Here is a 12,545-nt window from a genome sequence, read left to right as displayed (position 1 = left end):
TCGGCTTAATGCTAATATGCAGCAGACTGAACGCATTAGTCGAGCAAAAGAGGGAAAATAAAAATCCGTGTGTGTGTTCTGAGAGGCCCGTAAGAACGAAAAGCAACTTTTGAATGTGATAAATGAGTGTTTTAGTCTGAAGTGACACCGCAGACTCTTTCACTACTAAACTACGGTCGCCATTTACCCCCAGCCAAACTCATTTCTGAGGTCTTGAGCACAAGGCAAAGAGTGTTTTTCTCCTCTGATCTTGCCGGTGATTGTTTACACACTGCTGCGAGTGTGTGTGAATGTTCGACGGTGGAGATATGACCCCACTGTGGTGGATGTGTCCTTACATGGTGTTCCTCCACTCACAAATACTCACTTGCTAATAATATTTACAGTTTCACAGTTTGCATGGATGGAACGTGCAAGCAGACAATAAACCAAACACACAGATGATGTGTAAACCACATACTTCTGTAAGGGACGAGAGATTTATCACTGCACTATTATAGAGCCTCGTTTTGGTAGCCCATGCAAACCCTAAACTATATAAGAGATGCATGTTGTTCATGTGATGATGAGGAGATGAACTCATTGTGGTGTGTTACGCATCTACTGAATATGAATTTGTTTGAGGTCACATTTCTCTTTTAACCTTCTGAACTCGAGTGCAATGCACAGAGGCGCATTTTATTGCTCAGGAGACTCAATTGTGTTTCATTTAAATATAAAACATACACTCAAATGAGTCAATATTTGTCATTATACAGTATAAGTGAGTAGAGCTATAAAGTAAATGCAGATAGCTCAGTATTAATTAGTAATAGTTATACTATTACAGTATTTGTTATAATTTTGAATTAGTTTTAGTCAACTCAACTTGATTTGATGAGAAAGGATTGCGGTTATATTGAGATCTCTGACTTTTCATTGCTGATTTTAGTGTCTAAATTTAAACACAACCTTAGTATTTTCTGAAACTGAGGAGACCACTATTTTTCTACGGGCAGAGTTTTTTTGCTTTATGTTTAAAATCTCGGTTTAATCTCATTTCTGTCTAGAAGAAACAATTGCAAATGGGTCCTCTCACCATCGGTGCTCGGGCCCTAATTAAAGAGATCTCGTGTGTGTATATGTGTTGTTTTTTTGCTATAGATGACTTCATTGTATAGAGAAGACAGGGAGGCGCTGTATTGCGGGGAACAGAGAGCTGGAAGCAACGGATGAGCTCAGCGTCCTCTTCACAAGGGGAACATGAGAACTTTTTTAGCTGATTCTGGAAGATCTGGGTCAGATTTTAAAATACACACAAATACATCAGCAGAACTTTAATGCATTCAGACTCGTTCTGTCCAAAACTGCTCTATAGAGACAGGACTCATGCTCACTTAAAGGGACAATTCAGTCTGTCATCATTTACTCACTCTCGTGATGTTCTTTCTCCTTTGGAGCACAAAAGAAGATGTTTGGCAGAATGTTCACCCTGCTTTTTTTCCATGCAATAAATGTGAAATAGGAACGTATGGTGTCACCATGAAATCAAAATTGACTATTCTTATTTTTTATGGAGTATTAAAGTATTTATTAATCTCTGCACATCATTATTTATTTTTATTTTTTTTAATTCCAAAGGGACCTTAAGGATCCAAACTAAATTTAAAGACGACCTATTATGCGCCTTTTCAAAGTCTTGTTTTTGGGCTCTACTAGAGCAGGTTTTCATGCTTGAATGTTGATTATTTTCCTCATATTCTCCATTGTTGCGGCTCCTCTCTTCCCAGTCTGTCAGTAACGCTCTGTTTATTTCCTGTCTCTATGAAGCCCCGCCTTCTGAAAAGCACACTGTGCTCTGATTGGTCGGCTGGATCAGTGTGTTGTGATTGGTCGAGCACTTCGAGTGTGTTTGGGAAATGTCCCGCCCCCTAACCATAACCGCCAGTTTCAACACTACTAACTAACTCAACCAGGCCCCGCCCCTTTTTTCTGCGTATGAATTATTTAAATGAGGAATATTGTGACGTGTTCGTTCCCGGATGAAACTCAAGACTACAATGGAGTTCAGAAACACTGACACTGAGACTTTGAAACTTTGCAGACCTTTTTCATGCTCAAACAGCAACATTACACACTAAAGAGAGTTATAATAGGAGTAGGACCACTTTAAATCATTATCAACAACAATCCACATAATCAGACTTTGCATTCCACGATTTACAGATTTTGTGTTTCACAGAAAAAAAGCAAATTATATGGGTTTGGAGCGACATGAAGGTGAGCAAATGCTGACAGAATTATGATTTTTGGGCAAACTATCCCTTTAAAGTCCAAACAAATGTTGCACACATGCTCGTTGCACAAACATTTACAAACACGGCCATCTGTTGCTCAGATCCATTGTTGCCTCATGCAATTATTCCAATTTTGCATAAAACACTGCATGTCTCAGAGGGGGTAGACGCGTCCTTCGTGCCTAAAACAACGGGAGCTCTGTGTGGTTTAGGAGATGGTGTGAAGATGATCGTTTGAACAAACAGCCTGCCCCGCTGCACATTTTTAATGCATTGCCTCTGTTCCAGTGCAGGTACGAAAGAAAGAGTGAGAAAAACATTCTCCATTGTCATAAAAGCGCCTGATGCATAAAACCTGAGCTGCATGCATTAACACTGCACATCAGTAATGCACATCAGTATGTAGGCTCACATATGCCTTGCACATGAAATGTGTCTTGAGTTTAAATGTTTGAAGTAGTGTTTCCCAGCTGGTTTTTCTTCAGTACCTCGATTTTACACCTGGACAGCACGTGGAGACTCACACAGTACTTTACTCTAGTCACTTCATATATTTTTACCGTACAATACTGTACAAAATGTAATGCCCTTCAAAATGCATTTCAAATGACCATTTAATTAATTTACATTTAAATTATGCATTTTTTTCATTAATTATATGTATTTATTTAATGTACCTAATAATTTCATTATTTAGCATTCTTACAGACCTGAACAAAACAACCCTGAAACCAATATTTGAGGTGCATCCCACCAGTTGAGAAGCGCTAGAAACACATTCCTCATGAAACAAACACCCACGCACATTTCACAATCATCTGTGCAGTCGTGTAGATAAAGAGCAATTCTTTCAGACACTCCGGCAAAATACGACCCACTCCCATCTTCTCGTGGGACACAGTGACCAGACGGTAACCTTGGATTGTTGACGTGTCTCATATCTCTGTGAGAACAACACTAGGCCCCGCCCCATTTGACGGATTAGCACGTTGACTCCTCCCACTCACAGCAATTCACAAACAAGAGATATTCCCATGTAAATCCTCATGAAGTGGCTGATGCGTCTTGTTTTAATGTCATGAGCTAAAAATGGTTGTCAAAACAGGAAAAAGCTCTTTGAATGTGATTTCGTTTTAAGGAACATCTTTTATCTCTTGGATCAGTGCAGTCACAGTGTCATGACTATATTGCTGCTGTGATTTGTCATTTTAAGGGACCCATATGCACTTATGTAGCATTTTATTTTTCCTTGAAGTTCACTTAAAATGTTAGTCAAGGTTTCATGCACCCAAAACAGTCCTAGTTAGCGCTAGTACTTCTATGAAGTTTAGCCTCAAATCATGCAGCTTGTTGAGGAAATTTGTGCTAAATTTGTGTTTTTCGTTTGGATGTTGATAGAAGCTGCCTGAAAACCATTTAGTAACATGCTAACAATCAATCCAAACTCATTAGCAGCATAGGACTGATTTATCAACCATGTAAATGTAATTATATATATACACTCACCGGCCACTTTATTAGGTACCCCATGCTAGTAACGGGTTGGACCCCCTTTTGCCTTCAGAACTGCCTCAATTCTTCGTGGCATAGATTCAACAAGGTGCTGGAAGCATTCCTCAGGGAGTTTGGTCCATATTGACATGATGGCATCACACAGTTGCCGCAGATTTGTCGGCTGCACATCCATGATGCGAATCTCCCGTTCCACCACATCCCAAAGATGCTCTATTGGGTTGAGATCTGGTGACTGTGGAGGCCATTTTAGTACAGTGAACTCATTGTCATGTTCAAGAAACCAATTTGAAATGATTAGAGCTTTGTGACATGGTGGAAGTAGCCATCAGAGGATGGGTACATGGTGGCCATAAAGGGATGGACATGGTCAGAAACAATGCTCAGGTAGGCCGTGGCATTTAAACGATGCCCAATTGGCACTAAGGGGCCTAAAGTGTGCCAGGAAAACATCCCCCACACCATTACACCACCACCACCAGCCTGCACAGTGGTAACAAGGCATGATGGATCCATGTTCTCATTCTGTTTACGCCAAATTCTGACTCTAACATCTGAATGTCTCAACAGAAATCGAGACTCATCAGACCAGGCAACATTTTTCCAGTCTTCAACTGTTCAATTTTGGTGAGCTCTTGCAAATTGTAGCCTCTTTTTCCTATTTGTAGTGGAGATGAGTGGTACCCGGTGGAGTCTTCTGCTGTTGTAGCCCATCCGCCTCAAGGTTGTGCGTGTTGTGGCTTCACAAATGCTTTGCTGCATACCTCGGTTGTAACGAGTGGTTATTTCAGTCACTGTTGCCCTTCTATCAGCTCGAACCAGTCTGGCCATTCTCCTCTGACCTCTGGCATCAACAAGGCATTTCCGCCCACAGAACTGCCGCTCACTGGATGTTTTTTCTTTTTCGGACCATTCTCTGTAAACCCTAGAGATGTTTGTGCGTGAAAATCCCAGTAGATTAGCAGTTTCTGAAATACTCAGACCAGCCCTTCTGGCACCAACAATCATGCCACGTTCAAAGTCACTCAAATCAACTTTCTTCCCCATACTGATGCTCGGTTTGAACTGCAGGAGATTGTCTTGACCATGTCTACATGCCTAAATGCACTGAGTTGCCGCCATGTGATTGGCTGCTTAGAAATTAAGTGTTAACGAGCAGTTGGACAGGTGTACCTAATAAAGTGGCCGGTGAGTGTATATACTAATGTTGATGGTCAAATGTTAATGCTTATAACTATGATCATACCTGAATGAGCCGTTCTTTTCTGTTTAGTTTTAGTGAATTATTCAATTCAATTGTTTGAATTGATAAATTGATTGATTGTTAGAAAACATTAAAGGATTATGTTTAATATGTTTCTGTGATATAACTTTAATGTACAGTTTTGTGTGGTTAGCATTTCAGTTTCTCGCACCATTACGGATATATTTGCAGCAACAGCTCCAGTCTGAATGTGTCTGTGGACTCAGTAAAAAGACAATGAGTTGTGTGTTCAGCGCGGTTGGCTACATTCCTACAGGCCATGCTGACGTGAAGTTTGAGACCAGAGAATCAATATACAACACAGAATTCATTGACTCGCCTGAGGATGTGAAGAACCAGCAGTATATCTCCAGCGACTCGGAGCGTTCCTTTACAAACACCTACTGAGTTTTATAAAGCACTTAATCTGCCGGATGTTTGGCACCAAATGCATTCCAGTGCTTTGTTGGTGCTTCTTTTAATTTGCACAATTTAGCGATATTTACTGTTTGTTGATGACAGTGAAAATGAGACATTTCAGCTGTATTCCAGTGGCCTCCAAGTTTACAAGCTTACAATGATAGCTCACTCAGGAAAATGAATGGTTTCAGAGGTCAGATCGGGGTTGGTGGTCACTTTGTCAAATGAGAGGTTATGGAAGTGTATATTTAGAGGCCAAGTTGGGTCATATAAAGTATAATACACCCTTTTCTAAGGGCAGTACATTTAATTGAAAAGTGTTTTTCTTTTGTTCTTTAGCTGTCTTTGGACCTTTCCAAAATGTGGATCAGGTGATGTTGAGACATCAAACAAGTCAAATGTTTCACGTGTCATCCATCATCATCAAATGTAGCTGAGAGGACATCAAACCAGAAGTAAGTTTGTATCTTTGCAACTCGTATCTTTGATATATTGACACAACCACAACACCTATTGGCTAAAAGGCATAAAACATGGCTGACAGCTTGTATAACTTGCCCTCACTTTGTGCTTTTTCACTTCATATATTTCTGAAGGCCTGCAGAATGTCATGATTTACAACTTTTGAGGCCAAACGTCATTCCGCAATTTTGAACCGATTCGCCTACTGTTTTTTTGCTTTTTTTTTTTGCACAAAGTTTTTCCTGTCTCCACCAAAATTGGTGCAGATTATCTTTAGATGAAACCTCACAGACTGCAGCAATTGGATTATTTGTTTTCAACAATATTTTCCAGAAACTGAATTTACTAGTGAAGATGTCAAAAAGGAATTGACACTATCATTATAATCTCTGCATTATTTATTTTTTTCATATTGCATTGTAATTTTGTCATTTCCACAATGCCCTCAGGTTGCAGCGCCACCTACTGGTGTACAACGATAAATGGAATAAAATGGAAATTACTGGGGCACTTTAACCAAACAAATCTACTGAACTTTAAGATGGAGGCCTTGTTTGTGTGCTAAGCCTTGTAATTTTGTCCTATTTTTAGAATAACCAATTCTTACATCATGAGAATCTCAAACCTAATCATCAAAAGTACATGGAATATCGTTTAAGATATTGATGTTGTTCTTAATAAAGTTGAAAATAGGAGATTCTGAAGATGCCTGAGGTAATTGGCAGTAATTCTTATCGTTCGATACAATAAGCAAAGCACTTCAGAAACGTCAGAGGAGATAGAGGTGTACGGCGGCCCGAATGCCAATGCTGATAAGCGCAGTTGGTTATGGTTATCTGACGGTTTTGCTGGACTGCAGGGAACAAACTAGCAATCAGCAGGTCATTAAGAGATTTTAGGCTCCGAATCAATATTTAAAGTCATTAGTTTAAATACTGACTGCAACCAAACCAAAACTCTCATTACATCAGATTTAAACAATCATCTGAAGAAAAAAAACAAAAACAAAAATGCTTATATAGTAATTTAGCTTAATAGATTTCTGATTGTGTTGTCTATATATTAATGTGATGGAGGAGAGTGTTTGTGTTTGAAAGCTGAGCTCTCGATACAGCTCAGAGAACTTCTGGGTTAATCAATTAACCGGGTGGTTGGGTGTAAACACCGTCAGTTAATTCTGTGTGTTGTGAATCAGAGACAAGAGAGGTGCCATGGCAGCTCACACATTCAGTGAACTTTCTATATATATATATATATATATATATATATATATATAAAGCACCTTATTGTCAGCTGTATGTTCTCGAAAATAATCACATTATAATGTTTACATATTAATAATCCTTTAGAATACAATGCCTCAAAAACACAATCAAAACAAAATATGCTTTAAAGATGAATAGGTGCGCATGTAAAGGTATTTTGAATTGAATTGAATTGAATTCAACTTTATTGTCATTGCATGTCACAAGTACAAGCAACGAAATGCAATTGCATCCATCCAGAAGTGCTTTAGCAAGGATATAATATATTACAAGCTATGTACATGCTATGAACAGTTTATCAAATGATTTATAAATATAAATATAAAGGATATGACAGACTATAAATATACAATATGCAAGTATTAAAATTAATAAACAGCTGTAGAACGATAATTATTGTATTGTATAGTGTGATTGTCTACACAGTATTTACAGTAGTGCAATTAAAAATCGATGAGATATATATGAGTACTAAGGGGCCTAAAGTTTAAATGTGTTTAAAAACAGATATATATTGGCGAGCTGCATTTGTATTTTGTTGCTAGAGTGTTGTTAGAGTGAAGCCGCATTAAAGGTGCTCCAATAGAAAGTGGCATGAAAACACAGCTGGCCGGTCAATTGCTGTAATTTGTGTGAAAGCTGACTACACATGTACACATAAACTGAAACGACTTCATCAGCGAGATTTGCATGCATGAGTAATGGAGGACGTGGTCTGGGCTGTTGGATAAACGTCACGTCAGATTAAGAAACCACGTCCACAGATGCGAATGCGCTGGCCTGTATAACCTTCAGCTGATTAGCAGAACTTATGTTTGTGGTGTTTACAAACTCATACTAGCCACAGGCGTCTGTGTGGATTACATTGTATAACCCTGAGAATGAGTAATGGTGATGATAGTAATACTTGTCTTAGTGAACAGCACTAATTATTTAGTGAACGAGAGCAAGTTTTGAATGTGGGAGAAACCTTTTATTCTGTGCAATGAAATGGCCACTTATGATTCTCTCTGTGAGGCCACGGCTCAAAAACACGACAAAAAAAAAAAGAAAAGAAAAAGACACGACTCCCACATTTCAAATTGAACTGCATGAGCCAAATAAAGCTCTGAGACTCTCAAAAGGGGAAGAGATAAACCCGCTAGGAAGCTAAGACTCAAAGATAGAGCGGTTTCTTTTTGTTACCTGCTGACACACACATCCGCAAACTGAGCACAAAGGTCAGGAAAGTGTATATGAGCTTTCAGCAGGAGCACACTTTCATCCTATGTATTCAACATAAAAGAATATCTCACTCTTATATTCAAGGTCAAGTGTTTTTGCTTTTGAAATACAGAGACGAACAAACAAATATGTTCCAAAACAAATTTAGAAACAAAACCTGTGACCTGGACTTATAAATAGCCACCTGGAGCAGACGGCATGTTTTTCCCCCCAAACAAATTAAATCAGCAATGTCCTTTTCTGACGTTTGCACAGCAAAGACAATCGGCGAGAACGGCTAATAATGCGTGGCCTCACCTCAAGCGACATTGTTCAAACTTTGGCAGCACATCATTCTGACCTCTTGTCCAACACAATGGTTTCTAATCACTCACAGGTTTGAATGGGAGCTCTGATATCTGAGGTCACTTCCTGAAGTCTCCTTGGCCACAACAGGTGCACAGTGACACTCTCACGTTGGCAATTAAACTCCTTTGGGTAATTACAAACCTGCTTAAAGGAATAGTTCACCCCAAAAATGTAAAATTCATTAATCATCCTTGTGTCGTTCCAAACCCGTAAGTCTTTCGTTTATCTTCAGAACACAAATGAAGATTGTTTTGGCAACCTGTCACTCACATGAGATCAGCCAATAGCAAACCACAACCACAATCAAGCCCCGCCCACATTTGTTCTTGTTCCAGAAGATGATTCACTCAAATATACATCACAATAGGGCAGAACAGACTAGCGCAACTTCTGTTTCATGCTGACTTTAATGCTCTAGCCCCCACAGGAAGTCAAAATAAAAGGCTGAGGAGTTTTAAAAGTATATATATATATATATATACACTTTTCACAGCTGACTTTTCTCATGCTGAAACTAGATGAAACATTCACCTCAGGAAGTAACAGCGCTTTAACACTCTCCATCAGGACCATCACTTTGAAGAATAGAAAGTTAGTTTGAAATAGAAACTTTTGTCAGTAAAAATGTCTTTACTGTCACTTTAATGTGTTCTTGCTGAATCAATTCCTTTTTAAAAAATCTTTCTGAACTTTTAATGGTTTCCTCTAGAAAGATTAAACCTTAGCTAACAGCGCTTAGACTTGACAGATTACAATAATATAATTTGCTATAGAAAATCATTTAAAAACCCCTGGTGAGAGTCATCTATTAAATTGCACACTACCATTGTTAGCATGTAAATGTGATGTTATGATGTATTCCACTTTTTGACATCAGAATTTTGCAGCTTAGTTTCAATAATTAGTGCATTTGCTGGATTTAATGTTTTAACAGACTTCATTGAAGCTTTGAGGAGCAGTACGTACATCAAACTCGATTCGATTTCTCACCATGTGACCCCCTGTGAGATGTTATTTGCCTGTTCGGAGATGTTATTTTCAATTCACACGTACATGCTTTTAGTTGACTGTGGACCTTTAATACGAAAATAATGATCATCTTTGCTGATGAAAACAGCTCAGGCACATAAATGAACATGGCTTTAGTTGTTTTCCTCTCATTAGAAGAACAATGAATAATGTGGAGTCATGGCAGTTCAGTGAAGTCTGATACACTAATATACACTTCTTTCAGCTCAGCCCAACGTCTCATTCCTCTGTATATCTGATTGGTGTGTCTTTCTGCTGATTTACAGTGTGACTGTATCGTCAGCACAAGCCTGCACTTGGATACTTTGACTGGTTTGTGGTAAGTTTTGCCAGGACTTGATTTAAAGGGATAGTTCACCCAAATGAAACTTACTTTCTTGTCAAACACAGCTATTTTGCATATGTCTTGGGTTATTTTTTACCATATGAAAGAATGGGGATGCTCAAAAAAACACTGACCCATACGACTTGATTTTAGGCCATACATGTTTTTGTTGTACCAATTCTGTTTTATCATACAATAATCTATCAAATGAATGACAGAATTTGTCCAAAAAGGATTTTCTTAATTTTTGTTGTAAACTATCTGTTTAATTTCAGTCAAAAATAATTGATTTTCATTTTCTTTTAAAAAATGTTGGTCAACTATTCCTTTAATTTCAGTCTGTTCAGACTATGTTGGTACTTTATTAGTGCTTAATAAAATTAATCTACAAAACTAATGACATAATTTGTCAAAAAATTTTTTTTTTTTTTTTTTTTTTTGGTAAACTACTTATTTAATTTCAGTCTTTTAAGACTATTTTGGTACTTTTTTGGTGCTTAATAAAATTTATATATAGAATGAATGAGAGAATTTGCCCAAAAAAAAAAAAAAAAAGATTTTTCTTTTTTCTTTTTTGTGGTAAACTACTCATTTAATTTCAGTCTGTTCACACTATTTTGGTGCTTAATAAAACTAATCTATAGCATCAATGACATAATTATTTAAAAGCAATATGATTTTTCATTTTTGTTGTGAGCTGTTCCTTCAATATCCCAGTGTTTACATTCACACCTGTGTTTGTTCATAACTAAAGGAAGATAAAGCAGCACATTTGGAATAAATCCACTAAGCAAACCAGTTGTGTTTCTGTCCCGCTAGGAAGCTGTATTAGCATTACTGTGCGCGGGATCAAAGAGGCTTTGTCCTGTGAGGCGTGAGGGTCGCTCCGGTAGGAGAGAGACGGGCCTGACCCCAGAACACAGGGCAGCGGGGACACAATCTGCTCTCGGCCCACTCCTGTGCTCACCGGACGGGAAGGCTGCTCTGTGAAGATACTGCAGTGTCCCGGGGAGAGATGGGAAGGTTTGATAATTTACCGTACACACGCTCACACACACCAGTACAGATGGGCGAGGGGCTGATTATGCTTTGGCTCGCTGTGAGCTGCCCAAATTGGTCGATAACTGAACATTCAGAGCAAATTCAAAAAAATGTTATCTACCAATTTGCATTGACCTTAAAATACCTTTTTTTAAACTAGTTTTATACAAGCTAGATGTTTTGCATTTCCACGTTGGGTTTGGGTGTTTTAGCATGTTGCTTGTGAGATCTGTCATAAACCGGCTTCTAGTTCTATATAGTATTTTTGATATTTCTATTTTTGGGGGGGGGGTTGCCCCTTTGTCTAATCAGTTAGAAAAGTAATAGCACACCTCTCTTCAACTTTATAATCTTGATAACATATAACAATAAAGTTTACATTAGTTAATGGGTTAATTAACTAACAATGAGCAATATATTTGCTGCAGTACTTATTAATCTCTGTTAAAGTTGATAAAAATACAACTTTCATTGTTAGTTCAGGTCCATTAAATACGATTATTTTTCACAGTTAGTTAATGTATAGCTAATGGAGACTGTTAACTAAATACAACTGTTCATTGTTAGTTCGGGTCCATATAAGATTACATTTTGATTTTAATAATGTTGAAAACAACATTAACTAACATTATTATATGCTTTAGAAGCATTTTTCATTATGCTGCTAACTAATGGAATCTTATTGTTACAAACATCTCTAGTCCACCACTACAGTTAGAGTAAACTACTTTTAACTTGTTAATGACCGTCTTGGTAGACTTTCAGTCCACACTAGTTCAAGTTTACCTCTCTTATGTGGATAAATGCGGTTCCACGGGTTCAGATGGAAGAAATGAGTCTCAGATAGAGGATTCATTAGCTCAAATCCCCCTAAATGGCAATACTTCAGAGTAAATTGGAAATGCAGCACTTGATGTGGAATAGATGAGAGACTCCAGAGCAGACTGACTCATCTGTTACCCAAGACAAGAGTCACATGACATCATTTCACCACATCTGATGCTCACGTAGGTCACATGACGACTGCATTCTACAACCAAAACTCACACCCATTTTATATTTTAAAATGTAATTTAAAAAATCTTAATGACCTCACACTTTTGAATGGTTTTGAGCGTGTCATTACTGTGGCACTAATTCCAAAAATTGCTACTTTCAAGCAGGCATTCCGAACATTCCAAATTGGTCAGACAAACAGATAACTCCGCCCCCAGACTCACACCATTGGCTGAGCCAATGTTGCTGTGTTACTCAAACTATGACTTACATGCATTTGTCTCTGCAAATTAAACAAGAAGTATTTGACTCAGAGGTCAAAATATGATTTCATAATTGCTGGAGATCTTGCACAATCGTTCTTGTGGTGGTTGTGTAAGTGGGATGCATGTTCTGACAAATAA

General features: G+C 38.1%; 1 protein-coding gene across 1 annotated transcript in view; it reads left to right on the top strand.

Annotated features, from left to right (window-relative positions):
* The window catches only part of LOC130080107 (uncharacterized), a 27,761-nt gene extending 22,322 nt beyond the window's left edge, over positions 1 to 5,439 (top strand). Inside the window, exon 3 of the mRNA XM_056245404.1 lies at positions 5,286 to 5,439. Coding sequence (XP_056101379.1) covers positions 5,286 to 5,439 — 154 coding nt within the window. The remainder of the gene's footprint in view (positions 1 to 5,285) is intronic.
* The last annotated feature ends 7,106 nt before the right edge of the window (positions 5,440 to 12,545 follow it).

This window comes from Rhinichthys klamathensis, unplaced genomic scaffold (genome assembly GCF_029890125.1).
Source record: "Rhinichthys klamathensis goyatoka isolate OS25496 unplaced genomic scaffold, OSU_Roscu_1.1 h1tg000029l_1, whole genome shotgun sequence".
In the NCBI taxonomy this organism is placed as follows: domain Eukaryota; kingdom Metazoa; phylum Chordata; class Actinopteri; order Cypriniformes; family Leuciscidae; genus Rhinichthys; species Rhinichthys klamathensis.
The sequence above is the reverse complement of the archived record's forward strand: the minus strand, read 5'-3'. Positions and strand labels throughout refer to the sequence as shown.